The 12,342-nt window shown below is 36.0% G+C and overlaps 1 protein-coding gene and 1 long non-coding RNA gene across 2 annotated transcripts; both read right to left on the bottom strand.

The window, feature by feature from the left end:
- Positions 1-1,287: 1,287 nt before the first annotated feature.
- Positions 1,288-2,092, bottom strand: LOC140824611 (uncharacterized). Its single transcript, XR_012116394.1, has 3 exons — positions 1,686-2,092; positions 1,486-1,619; positions 1,288-1,406 (listed from the first exon to the last, which is right to left on the bottom strand). It is a non-coding gene; the product is annotated as an uncharacterized lncRNA (long non-coding RNA).
- A 619-nt stretch (positions 2,093-2,711) lies between these two features.
- Positions 2,712-3,749, bottom strand: LOC140824151 (zinc finger BED domain-containing protein RICESLEEPER 2-like). The gene has a single exon (XM_073185749.1). The coding sequence runs from the start codon at positions 3,747-3,749 to the stop codon at positions 2,712-2,714; it is 1,038 nt and encodes a 345-aa protein (XP_073041850.1).
- Between the last annotated feature and the right edge of the window lie 8,593 nt (positions 3,750-12,342).

The following is a 12,342-nucleotide window of genomic DNA, read 5'->3' as shown; positions in this document are numbered from 1 at the left end:
TCCATGCTTCCGTGGCGCTACTATGATAAAATAATAAATCTTAAGTTGTCCTTATGTCTCCTTGGTCCCGATAAACTCTACATTCTAAATCCTCGTTTGCAAAACTCAACTTATAACGACCCATGGTGACCTAGTTCCATTTTTCTATAACCTCGAATTTCAACTTTTCTTAAACTTTCCAATATTAGAATTGACAGTCCGAATTTTATTGCGTTTTACTTTCTTATACTATACTCAGGATTTTCATTGACCTACTATATTAGCATTTATGAAGTTCAACTTTAGAAACCTTAGCACCAAAAATTACTAATCGACTTCTATCCTCGGTAATACACTTGAAAGTTAAACATTATCTCAACCTCATACTAATATTAGCCTAAGATCCTTGAATTTAGGGGTGTCAATCGGGTGGGTTGGGTCGGGTTTCGGGTCAACCCGCGAAATTTTATTTTATTTTTCTCCAACCCGAACCCGAAGCAACCCGAAAACCCCCAACCCGAACATGAACCCGTATAACCCGAATCAACCCGTATAACCCGAAATTTATTTATTTTTTAAAAAAAATTAATGAAAAAAATCGAAAAAAAATAAATATAGCAAAAAAAAACTTTCAAATTTAAAATTTTTAAAAAGTGTCTCTGTTGAAAATCAACGTGAAATGTTAGGGGAAAAAAGTTTTTAAAACAATTACATGGTACGTGTCTCTTTGGTATTTTAAAATGAAACTTTTATCTTTATTTAAAAAAAAATTAAATATGAAATTATATTTCAAAAAAATTGAAGAGATTGGGACTAACAGCTAGCTGCTAGCATTACCCGATGTTTTCAAGGCACATATGGCTACTTTTGTTTGCTTTCTTATTAAATTTTGAGTATGATACAGACTTTCTATTTTTGGCTCATAAACATTTCAATTCTCCAAAGTATATTGATTCCATTCAATTTTTAAACCTTAGTGCATGCTAATAGAAGTAATTTAATATAAAAAATTTAAGTAATATGTACCACAAACTGGTTCTTGTATAAATACAAAATAAAACATAAATTATTTCAAATGAAGAAAAAAAAAACACCATCTGCTATAATATACTGACATATGTGAGCATATAGCTAACATTTCTAATAATATCCTCATAAGTTTCTCAATAAGAATGTGTAATGTTGTGATTGTGTGTAATAGAATTTTAGTTGTCTATGTATAATATTAATTTTTCAACACAATAATTAGATAAATATTCAAAACAAATAATGATAATAATAACATTTAATTCAAACACATAATAACAAAAGCTATTCAAAAAGTCTTCAAACATAACAAAATAATTTTCAACTTTCAAGTGACAATCAAGATCCACTCCTGTCTTCTGACTTCTTCATTGTCCTACATTTGTTTGTTGAAGCCAAACCTTTAAATAACATTTAAAAAATTAAAATAGGAAAGGGTGAAAATTTTCAAAAATTATGAATTTATAAAATTTAACTTACTTTTCAATACTAGGTAGCATAGCATTGTTAGAATCATCAAGCATCCGTTGAAGCATTGTTTGATCCAGCATCATCATTTATGAATAAATTCATAATATTTTCAGTCAAATCATCAAACCTCACCTCGGTAGTTTCTACAAAAATAAAATATTAGTGAAACAGGTAACTTAAAAATGAAATTAACAAGAAGAATCACTAACCTTTCTGTCCAACTAACCAATCTCTACAACAAACCAACGCCTCAACAACATCAGGTTTCATTGCACTACGATATTGGTCAAGTATCCTACCACCCGTGCTAAAAGCTGATTCAGAAGCAACTGTAGAAATTGGAACACTCAAAATATCTCTGGCCATTTGTGCAATTGTTCAGGATACCTAAATTGGTAATCTTTCCAAAATGCAAGAACATCACAATTTGAAGATCTGTCAATTTTCGGCTCATCCAAATAAAGATCTAATTGACTCTTTTGAGCTCTATCATTTAATTATGTTCTTTGAAATGTGTCAAATTCCTACATCATAAATTAAACGTATTGGTAACGAAAAGTAAAAAATAGTGAAGAAAAAAAACTATCGTAAATGGTAAATACCTTCAAAACATCCATGTATCCACTGTTTGAATTTAGAGGAAGAGAAGCATTATCATCAATGCCACTGTGAGAACTCGTAGATGTGTTGCTACAACTTGATTTAGAAGCAAGGCCCATATATTCCTCAAACAAAGACACTAATTTAGACTTCACCAGACTTAATTCGTTACTACCATATCCGTATAACTTGTTGTAACAAAACTCAACAAACTGCATCTTGAACCTCGGATCAACTATCACAGCAATGGACAGCAAAATGTTATATTCTTTCCAGTACTTGTCAAATTTCTGAAACATCTGATTGGATATTGATCTCATGAAATCATCAGAGCTTTGCAAGGCTTGACTTAATGTCAATTGAACCGTAAAGACACGAGGAAAATAAAGGTTGGCAGTAGGATATTTCACCCCAAAAAACAAAGTTGTTGTCTCATAGAAAACCTCAAGAAATTTGCATATTTTTTCAGCTTGAACCCACTCGTCAACCAATGGACAGTGTGTGAAATTAGTATCAGTCAATTTCAAATGATTAAAAGCACGTCGATAATATATGGCACTAGAAAGCATCAAATACGTAGAATTGCATCTAGTAGGAACATCTTGCCTTAGTGATTTCTTAGGATCCAGCGAAGTTTAGGTAACAGATTCTACAAACTTTTTCTTTCTCACTTGACTGCCTTTTACATACTTCACACATTCACGAATCTTATCAACGGAATGATCAATTATTTTCAAATCTTCTTGGACAATTAAATTGAGAATGTGTGCACAACAACGAACATGCAAAAACTCGCCACCATTCACTAATGAACAATTTAAACTAAGATGATCCCTTAAAAGGCCAACAAACACATCATTTGTAGCGGCATTGTCCAACGTAATTGTGAAAACCTTTCTCTGAATTCCCCAAGCATTGAATAAGCTATTGATTTTATCATACAATGCAATACCAGAGTGAGGTGGAGGCATGTAAGAGAAGTTGATAATCTTTTTTTGCAAAACCCAATTAGAATCAATGAAATGCGCTGTCAAACATACATAGCCATCAGTGGCGATAGAAGTCCACAAATCAGAAGTGAAACAAATTTTTCCAGGGCATGAACGCATTTCTTGATCTAGTCTATTGTATTCATTTTTATGCATCTTGAGAATATCAGTCCTTGCGGTGTTTCTAGTGAAATGATTGACTTGAGGTTCCAAATATGTAAAAATTGATTTAATTGCCTCATATTCCACAAACTGAAATGGTAAATCATGTCTCACAATTGCTAATATTAGCAACTCTCTAAATCTTTCTTGGCTGAACTTTTGTGACCTTATGGCAAGACTTTTATCGCCTTGTTCTAACAAAGCCTGAGCAATATCACGAGTTCTCTGTCTAGGACACTGTTTGAGAATATGGCGTTGGAGATTACCTGTCCCCATGCTACTGTCTGCTTTGTACGTAGTCCCACATACTTTACATTTGCAACGCTTTTCTTCTCCTTCTACTTCTGGAAGCATCTCAAAATATTGCCACCATTGTGATTTTAAAGGTCTCTTTCGTTTAACACTTCCGGAGGCCCGACCTTGCAAGTTAGTACCTGTTTCTTCGTCAACATCTAAATCCAACACATGTACACCCTCCACACTATCCTCCTCGTGAACAAGACCAATTGGTTCTGAACTCATTCTATCAATTAAAAGGCATAACAATATTATTAGCTACAAGCAAAAAATTAACAATTCCTTAAAAACAAGTCACAACATGAGAAAAATAAACAAGGCACTGATGTAAATACGTGGGGTATAAATCATAGGAGGAAGCCAATGCACAATTGCAGCTAAATTAAAGCATCGTGGACCATGCTCAATCATGTACACATTTTCCTCCATAACAATTAACTACTCGAACGATAAAATGCCCAAACAATGCAAAGAAATGAACTTGTTTTCATTTATTTTCTTCTCTATCACTAGAAGCTTCTTGTATTTTGATAAACGGATATTATACGTATAAACAAATGGTAGATTGGAATTAAGAAAGCAGAAGCAGTGTCAATATCTAAATCCCAATTGGTTAAATTCTTTCACACAAATCGAGTAGTGGGTATCTGATCTGTTCGGGTATCATGAGTTTCCTACCAAGAATCCTACTTTAATTGGCAAAAGAAAAAACCCAACAACCAATAATCAAAATTGAACAATAATTAAATCAACAAGATCAGGGTTTATAAGCCCAGTAATCAAACAAAGAAAATCAAAACGATGATGAAAAAGAACAGAACCACAAAAAATTTCTTGCCCGTTTGGTGACTGAACTGTAGAGTTTCGATAAAATTTCTTTTCAAGAGAAATTGTGAGGGACGCGGAGTGCTGGACGAGATGTCGAGATAGAAATGAGAACTCAAGGGTTCATCTTTAGATACAGTAGAGAATTAATGGGTTGGGCTTTATTTTAGTTTAAAAAAGAAGAAACCATGGGCCTAGAAAATAGTTGTGTAAATTCACCAAATTGTAAACTTTTTTTAAAAAAAAAAACATGATGGGTCGGGTGGGTCGGGTGGGTTCGGGTCATTGGGTGACCTGAAATTTTTTTCAGGTCAACCCGGGTCAACCCGAACCCACCCGGGAAATTTTTTTTTTCGGGTTTGCATTCGGGTCCGACTCGTTTCGACCCGAACCCGAAAAGCATAAACCCAAACCCGATATTTTTCGTGTCGTCCCGTGTCGGGTTAGCGTGTCGGGTTCATTTTTGACACCCCTACTTGAATTGAATCTTTATCTTACGGCACTAAACTTTCGTAACTTAACTAATTACAAAGACATCCTCAATATAAATTATTGCAAATCTTAATCCTCCAGTAACGTTAATCCATAAAATCCAAATATACAATATCGATCTTCTACCTATATTTTAAAGCCCTTCAAGTCCCAATTACATGCTTAAACTGTTTCTTTCCAATTTCAATATAGTGGAGGTCTAAGACTCCAGACTTTTCTCATTGGAACAAATGTCGCATTCTTATGTACCCTCAATGCTTAATTAATTCTGGCGTATAACACTTACTAAGTTATCTCATGTTAACGTTGGACTAACTCTATTAAACCAACTTTACTTATAGCCCATAGAATTCTAAAATTCAGACATCAAGATTTTAGATTTCTTACTCGATAAAAATTTAATATTCATTCATTGATAACTTATGTTGAACACAACTAATTACTTTTTGTTTTTATTTCACCCAAAATTTCCGTATGAACAAATATCCCACAAATTTGAAATTCAAACTTACCTAATCCAAATAGCTTTGGATAAAATAATTCCAATATACATATCCGCTTATTCCCAAGTTTCTTAATGACTTACCAAAAATTTCTCAAGACAAGGTGTCTACCTAAATTCTTACATGCGTCTATCGAGTAACCTAACCATCAATCATACCCAACTTTCTAGAAAAATAAAATTCCAACAAAAGTATAGTTCTAACTGTTAAGATCATGACTAAAGCTTATGACACAACAAACTTAAATTCCCAAAAATTTGCTAACTCAAGGTCTATTCTTATAACTTAGCTAACCGATCAACTTCACCTTAAATTGTCATCACTTTAAATTCTTAATTTCCACAACATTATTTTACTAACACTTAAATTTTTTTTAAAGCTCAAAATTGATTCATCCTACAATGTCATTGATTACCCTTTCTTATAACATTATAACCCAAATATCTCAAGGTTCCAAATATCCTTTCAAATCTAAATCATCAAAAATTCCGGTCATTTAAACCATTCGCTTCTCACTTAATGCTAAACAAATTCCCCAAATTTCTTAAACATTGCAAAATTTGTTATTACTTTCCTCGAATATTATCCGATTTGTCCTAAATCTCAAGAATCCAACAATTACCCATAAGTTCTTGGCATTGCTAATCCCACTTTATAGGTTTCTCGTAACAGAAAGTTCAATAATTATAAGCTTATTAAACACAAAATCAATTTCCATAACCTCGAAAATTACTGATTTAATCCAAGTATTACTCAAAAGTTCGAATTTTAATCTTAAAAAAATTCGTAATTTGCAATTTGGCCTTTAAAGTTCTTGAAATTTACATTTTTGACCCTAAAACTCATCGAAATTTGTATTATTGTCCCCATAAAATTTTCGACTTGGCCTCATTAAACTTTAAAATTCTCAAAACTAAAAATTTAATCCCAAAGTTTGGTAAATTCGAAATAGTCCCTTAGAATTTTATTGTTGCACTTAGGTCCTCAAATTATTGGTTAATACAGTAGGTCCTTAAAATTCTCAATCCATTCAATTCAATCCTTAGGTCCCACTAGGTAGACCATGCATCCTAAATAAATTCTACATTTTTATACTTCCAAATATTGTCGTAGTTTTCGAATCATTAATCCTTACATGGAATCCTCAAAAATTAATTCAACTACCAACCACGAAGCACCGGTAATTACTTAGAAATTCTACAAGTCCTAAAAGCATTCATAGTTTCCAAGATTAACTTATTACCCCAAAGAGTAGAACATCAGTACTTCTAACCTAAAATCAATATAATCAAATCATTATCAACTTATCCTAAAGCCCAATATTCGAATTCTTAGACACGTCCAATTCCAAACGTAACCAACATGCAATTTAATCTAGTTTTGAAAACAATAAATCCTTAAATCATAAAAATAGTTAAACATATACCGTAGATCATCATAAAGCATAAATCATGTTAACATGCATGTGATATGAGTAAATCATTTAAATCATAAAAGCTTACAGACTTGAGGCTTGAAGACTGAGCGGCAGAAGCTGGCGGTGGCACAACCCTACACAGGACCCTTGCTCTGATACCAACTGAAACGTCTCACTCGTTTTAAAAAAATGCGGAATATTTTTTTTAAAAGCTCGCGCTTTTCGAAAGAACATTTAAAATAATCGTAATTATCTGACCGTAAAAATAATACAGTTCAAATTAACCATACTCGTCCCAAAATCATACGTAAACATAAATGAGTATAAATCTTAAAATCATCGACGTATGAAAATATTATCTCCTCTCAATCTCATAAATCGTAATGCGGAAAACATGTGGTCCTCGGGTCATGTCCCTGCACCAGGTCTGCCAACTCAGAGTTCGGCACCTCCAGTCTCCTCATCATTAAACTCACCTGCATCACACACACCTAGTGAGTCTAAAGACTCAACACACCTGCACCGTTAATAACGAGTACATATACATAGCACACAGCAGTGAAAAATATCATACTCAACATATCTTTCATGAACTTAAAAGCATAATGTAAACGTGTCGTGTAAAATCGTATCGTGCCAAAGTATGTCATCTCATGTCATCATATACGTATACGTGTCGTGTAAAATCATATCGTCTCAAAACATGTCATCTCATGTCATCATATACGTATACGTGTCGTGTAAAATCATATCGTGTCAAAACATATCATCTCATATCATCATCTACATATACGTGTTCTTTTTAATTGAATTCAGTTCATTAGTTGTGACTTTCGTATCAGCTCTATCGTATCAGCTCTATCGATGGATCCATCTATAAAAACTGTGGTACCCGGCGGCAGGGGACATCAGCGACAGCATTACCCGCCCACTGAGCCCGGGCCTCAGCTCATCATATCTCATGTCATCGTATACATATACATCGTCAGTCACAACCAATTCCCATCATTCAAAAATCATCATATTCACCACTTAATAAAACATGCATATACGTAACTTTTCCTTTAAACCAAGCATGCACCATAGTTATCATAATTTCATGAAAAACCATAAACATGATGCATAAACATTAAAAACATGCTAAAATGTGCTTAAGGCGCTGCCAAGACCAAAATCTCACATCGGGTGCAAAATGTCCATTTTGCCCCTGGAAACCCAAAAATTATCGTTTTACCCCTAGACGTAAAATTTCACATTTGTGACCTTTTCTTAATTCCATTGACTCTAACATGTCCCAGATAATTATTTAAGCCTACATGAATTTTCCATATTTTTATTTGGCTTAAATCGATGACCTTTGAATTAATCTTTAACTATAACATATTAATGCGTTTTAATCCCGAATTAAACCAAACCTTAGCATAAAATTCCCAAATTAAAAACTTAGACTTCTAATAATTATTTGAGCTTAAATGTAATTTTTCATAATTTTATTAACCTTAAATCTAGGCGTTTCAATTAATTCTTTAATTAACGTTTCGTGCGGTGATTGAATCCCAAATAAATCCAAAATTCATTATTTTGATCCGAAGCTTACCAAACTCCTTAACATATCCCATAACATATTTAAAAGCATTCCTATATGTAAAATCGAGTCCATTTCATAACTTAACCGAATTGTTTTAAAACTTAGACCGAAGTCCCGATTTTAACCCGAATCGAACCGAAACTTAACCAAAACTTTCTTAACTTTTTACCACACCTTATAAACTCTTAAAAGACCCTAATTTCCCCAAAACCACCCCCTCAGTCCTTCGAACATACCTTGGGCAGCAGCTGGAAAAATACAGCAGCTCATCCCTCACCCCTAGCCGAGCTACTAGCACACGATCACCACTCCTTCACCAAATCCGATGGCTCCAGCCACCCACCAACCTTTCTTAGACCATCCTAGGACCATCCCGAGCCTACTGAACCACACAAATCAGCCCATGCATGCTGGAGGCCCCAGCTTCTCGCTAAATCTCTCGATGTGCTCGACCAAGACTCTTCCTCAATACTACTCCCTCTCGCGGCCCTCGAGTGCAGACCAGCAGGGTTAGAGCTCTTCCAGATCACGACTCAGACTCAGCAGAGACCAGTCCACGGCCTGGAGATGCCCTCACCTCGTCGTCCTCACCTTTGGTCCGAGCCTCAACCCCAACCGAGACACTACACGCTCAACTTCTCGACCCTTTAATCAATTCACGCACCACTCACCAAAATGTGATCCAAGCTTAACAACCTCATGACCTTCGGCATTCTCAGCCCTTTAAGGTCCTAGATCAGCAGCCCCTCGCACCATAGTAATAAAAACGTGAGATGTATGCAACAATATACGGTTTTCGTACCAAACCAAGAGTATAAAAGCTTTGCCATGTCAATACCGAAAAATGCATAAACATAGCACACATGACAACACATATATGACGTGAATGATGCAGAAATAAAGATACAATGCGTGCCTTGGTGATTGAAAGAACAAGAACGATGCAATGGAGACCCGGAAGAAGTTTTTCTTTTGCAAACCAAGAGAAAACCGAAGCATTCAACTGCTGTACTCTGAAACCGAGGACAAGGAGTGTTGAATGAGGGTGTCGGTTGTGAGGGGAGAGATAATATGATGCCTCACGTGGAGGGGCTGCATAAATAAATGGGTGGGTGGCCACTTAGTATTAATTAGGTTTAAGTTTAGTTTTAAGTATAATTTAGATTAATTAAAATGTGCACTAATGAGCCTCAATTAAAATAAGACCCATTAAATCCAAATAATGTCTTGAAAATATTTCGTGTTGGAAAGATTTTGAAAATATTAGCCGAACCCTAAAAAATTTCCCCGATTCGCTAAAATTTGCGTACCGATAAAAATTAAAATCTTGCGGTTAAAAATACACAATAAATCCCAATTCTTGAAAAATACCTTTAAAACACCTTAAATTAATATTTAAAAACAAATCATGTAATTAAAATAATATTCTTGAAAATTCTCCGGTCTCCGATACTCGTTTGAGCGCGAAATGAAACTTAAAAATCTTTAATGCATATACATTTAAAATTTCGTGAAATAAATTCTATTATGCAATAGTAATGCATAAAATGCATAGAAATAATTAAAAAACAAGTTAATAAAATAAATATGCATTTTTATGCTTTAAAAGAATTTAATAAAATACCAAAGAAATTTAATAACTTGCATGCATGTGGTTTACATGACCCTTCAAATTTTCGGGACGTTACAAAAACTATTCAACTGGATATTCAAACTACTATAACAGCAAACCAGTTCAGAAAAGATACTGGCTGAACAATCAGTCGAAAAAGGGCAAATCACATGTTGTATCTTCTGCACACCACACACCACACACACACAGACCGGGAAAGACAATTTGGAATACAGCAACTGGACGGTCAGTTCGACTGATCCAAGTTTGGATTCCTAAAGGACTAATCAACTTTGGACCCAAATAGAAAAGGGTACCACAATCTTATCTTGTGTTTGATTGCAGGTAATAGGTACAAGCATTGGATCTATATGGTACTTGGACAGTGGATGTTCACGCCACATGACAGGAGATTCAAATTTATTATCTCAACTGATCAAGTACACTGGACCAAACATCAGTTTTGGAGATAATTCTAAAGGTAAAACTGTGGGTAATGGTAAGCTTATCCATGGTAACTTCACCATTAATGATGTTTTATTAGTTGAGAATCTCAAGTATAATCTGATCAGTATCAGTTAGTTATGCAATAATGGATTCTCAGTTCAGTTTGACAAACATTCTTGTTCAGTCAAAAACTCAACTGAAGAGATCATCCTAACTGGCAAAAGGTGTGGAAACACTTACAAAGTCAGCTGGAATGATCAACCTTATGCACCAGTGATGCGACCTCGATGAAATAGGTGAGCCGGGTCAGAAGCTCCAACGGATCGAATCAATAATTTATAATGTTTGGGAATCTGAGTATGGGCAATGACTTCTCTTAACGCCTGCAAACAAGAAGAGAACTCGTGAATGGGCGTCGGAAGGGTGTCCGGCGTGACCACTCCGATGCTTAAGTCAGCAGGTTTGTCGAGGAAGAAACTTAAAGCAATATGTATGGATGCTTGAGAATGAAGAAATTTCAGACCTGTAAAATGTCAACGATACCTGCTATTTGAAGAGAAGCTAGGGTTACCTTGATGCGCGTGCTCACCTACTACTTGTACCCTCGGACGTTGACGGCCTGTCGGGTCCCTTTCTTCCCGATAGCTTCGTGGGTACTCCAAGAATAAGGGACGTTGACTGCATGTCCAGTCCCTTTCTTCTCAATATTTTCGGGGATACGTTCAGGCGAAAGACGTTGACTTCCCGCCCAGTCGCTTTCTTCCCTATAATCTATAAGATCCTCTAAGTAAGTTACTCGAGTACCGAGCCCTCGGCTTTAGCATGAAAGCCCGGTCCCTAGTTGCCCGGGAGGTAAGTAAATACCCGGCCATGCATGAAGTGCCCAGTCATGTAGGTAATAATCGCCTTCCTGTTTTTATACGGGCTACCCAATGAAACTTCCCGGGTCATCCATGACCCGGGCCCTTATAGGGGTATCACCACCCATCCCTAAAATAGTCGGGCTAGAGTCTCACTCGCTGTCCCGATTGGTGCGAAATAATTCATGGTGTATGATAGCATCGGAGCCTTTAAATATCCCGTAGAGGAGATGTCACGCCTGGATGATTTGTCTCCCGGACCCGAATGAATTGTTATCCAGCCTCTCTGAATTTCGCATTCGTTATAATGAGATGCACCCAAAATTAATTCTTACTAGAAAACGCTCCACATCTCGAGAAATGGATAAGTCTGACACCTCGACAGCTGTGCACGTCTTTTCACCTCCCGGCACAATTTCCAAAACTTATCTCAACCGTTCAGGCATCTTGAAGATCAACGGTCATTATTAATTTGTTCTTATTATAAATAGTGCCTTACCGATCCGCCATCATACCAGCAAAGTGTTGTTAGGAAGATACAATGGCAGGTGCTAGCAATCCCAGCGTCCCTGATCTGGCGGAAGAGTTCATGAATGCGTCTACAGAGAGACACAAGACGGAAATAGAGGAGGAGGTCTTTCACAAGATTCTTGCCTTCTGGGAGGCACTGCAGGAGTTACAGCTTCTCTACTACTGTGGTGAGGCTAATACTCCCCGGCTGCTGGCGAAATTGGAGAAGTATCGGGAGTATCTAAATATTTCCGAGTTGGGGGATCCTTTTGAAGAGGGTCACATGTACGAACTGATGCTCCGTAAAGAGAGGAACACTCTCAACGATATCACTGACACCAAGAGCTACGAAGGAAGGGCTACACGAGAAGTGAGACGTTGGATGTACCTGTGGAAAGCCTTCGTAGAAGAGGTATATTCCGATGTAATCCGAAATAATTTCTTTAAATAAAATTATTATCTGAGTTTACTGTCTTTGTACTATTTTATTTGATGCATATCCCCCGGGCTGCACAACTCAACTGACAAGATTAACTAACAATAAGTAACGAACAGAGACGTGAG

Source organism: Primulina eburnea, chromosome 2 (genome assembly GCF_022965805.1).
Source record: "Primulina eburnea isolate SZY01 chromosome 2, ASM2296580v1, whole genome shotgun sequence".
NCBI lineage: Eukaryota > Viridiplantae > Streptophyta > Magnoliopsida > Lamiales > Gesneriaceae > Primulina > Primulina eburnea.
This window is presented reverse-complemented; position numbering and strand designations above follow the sequence as displayed.

What these genes read in the sequence shown, in the direction of transcription:
- LOC140824151 (XM_073185749.1), bottom strand. Translation starts at nt 3,749, where the DNA reads ATGAGTTCAGAACCAATTGGTCTTGTTCACGAGGAGGATAGTGTGGAG.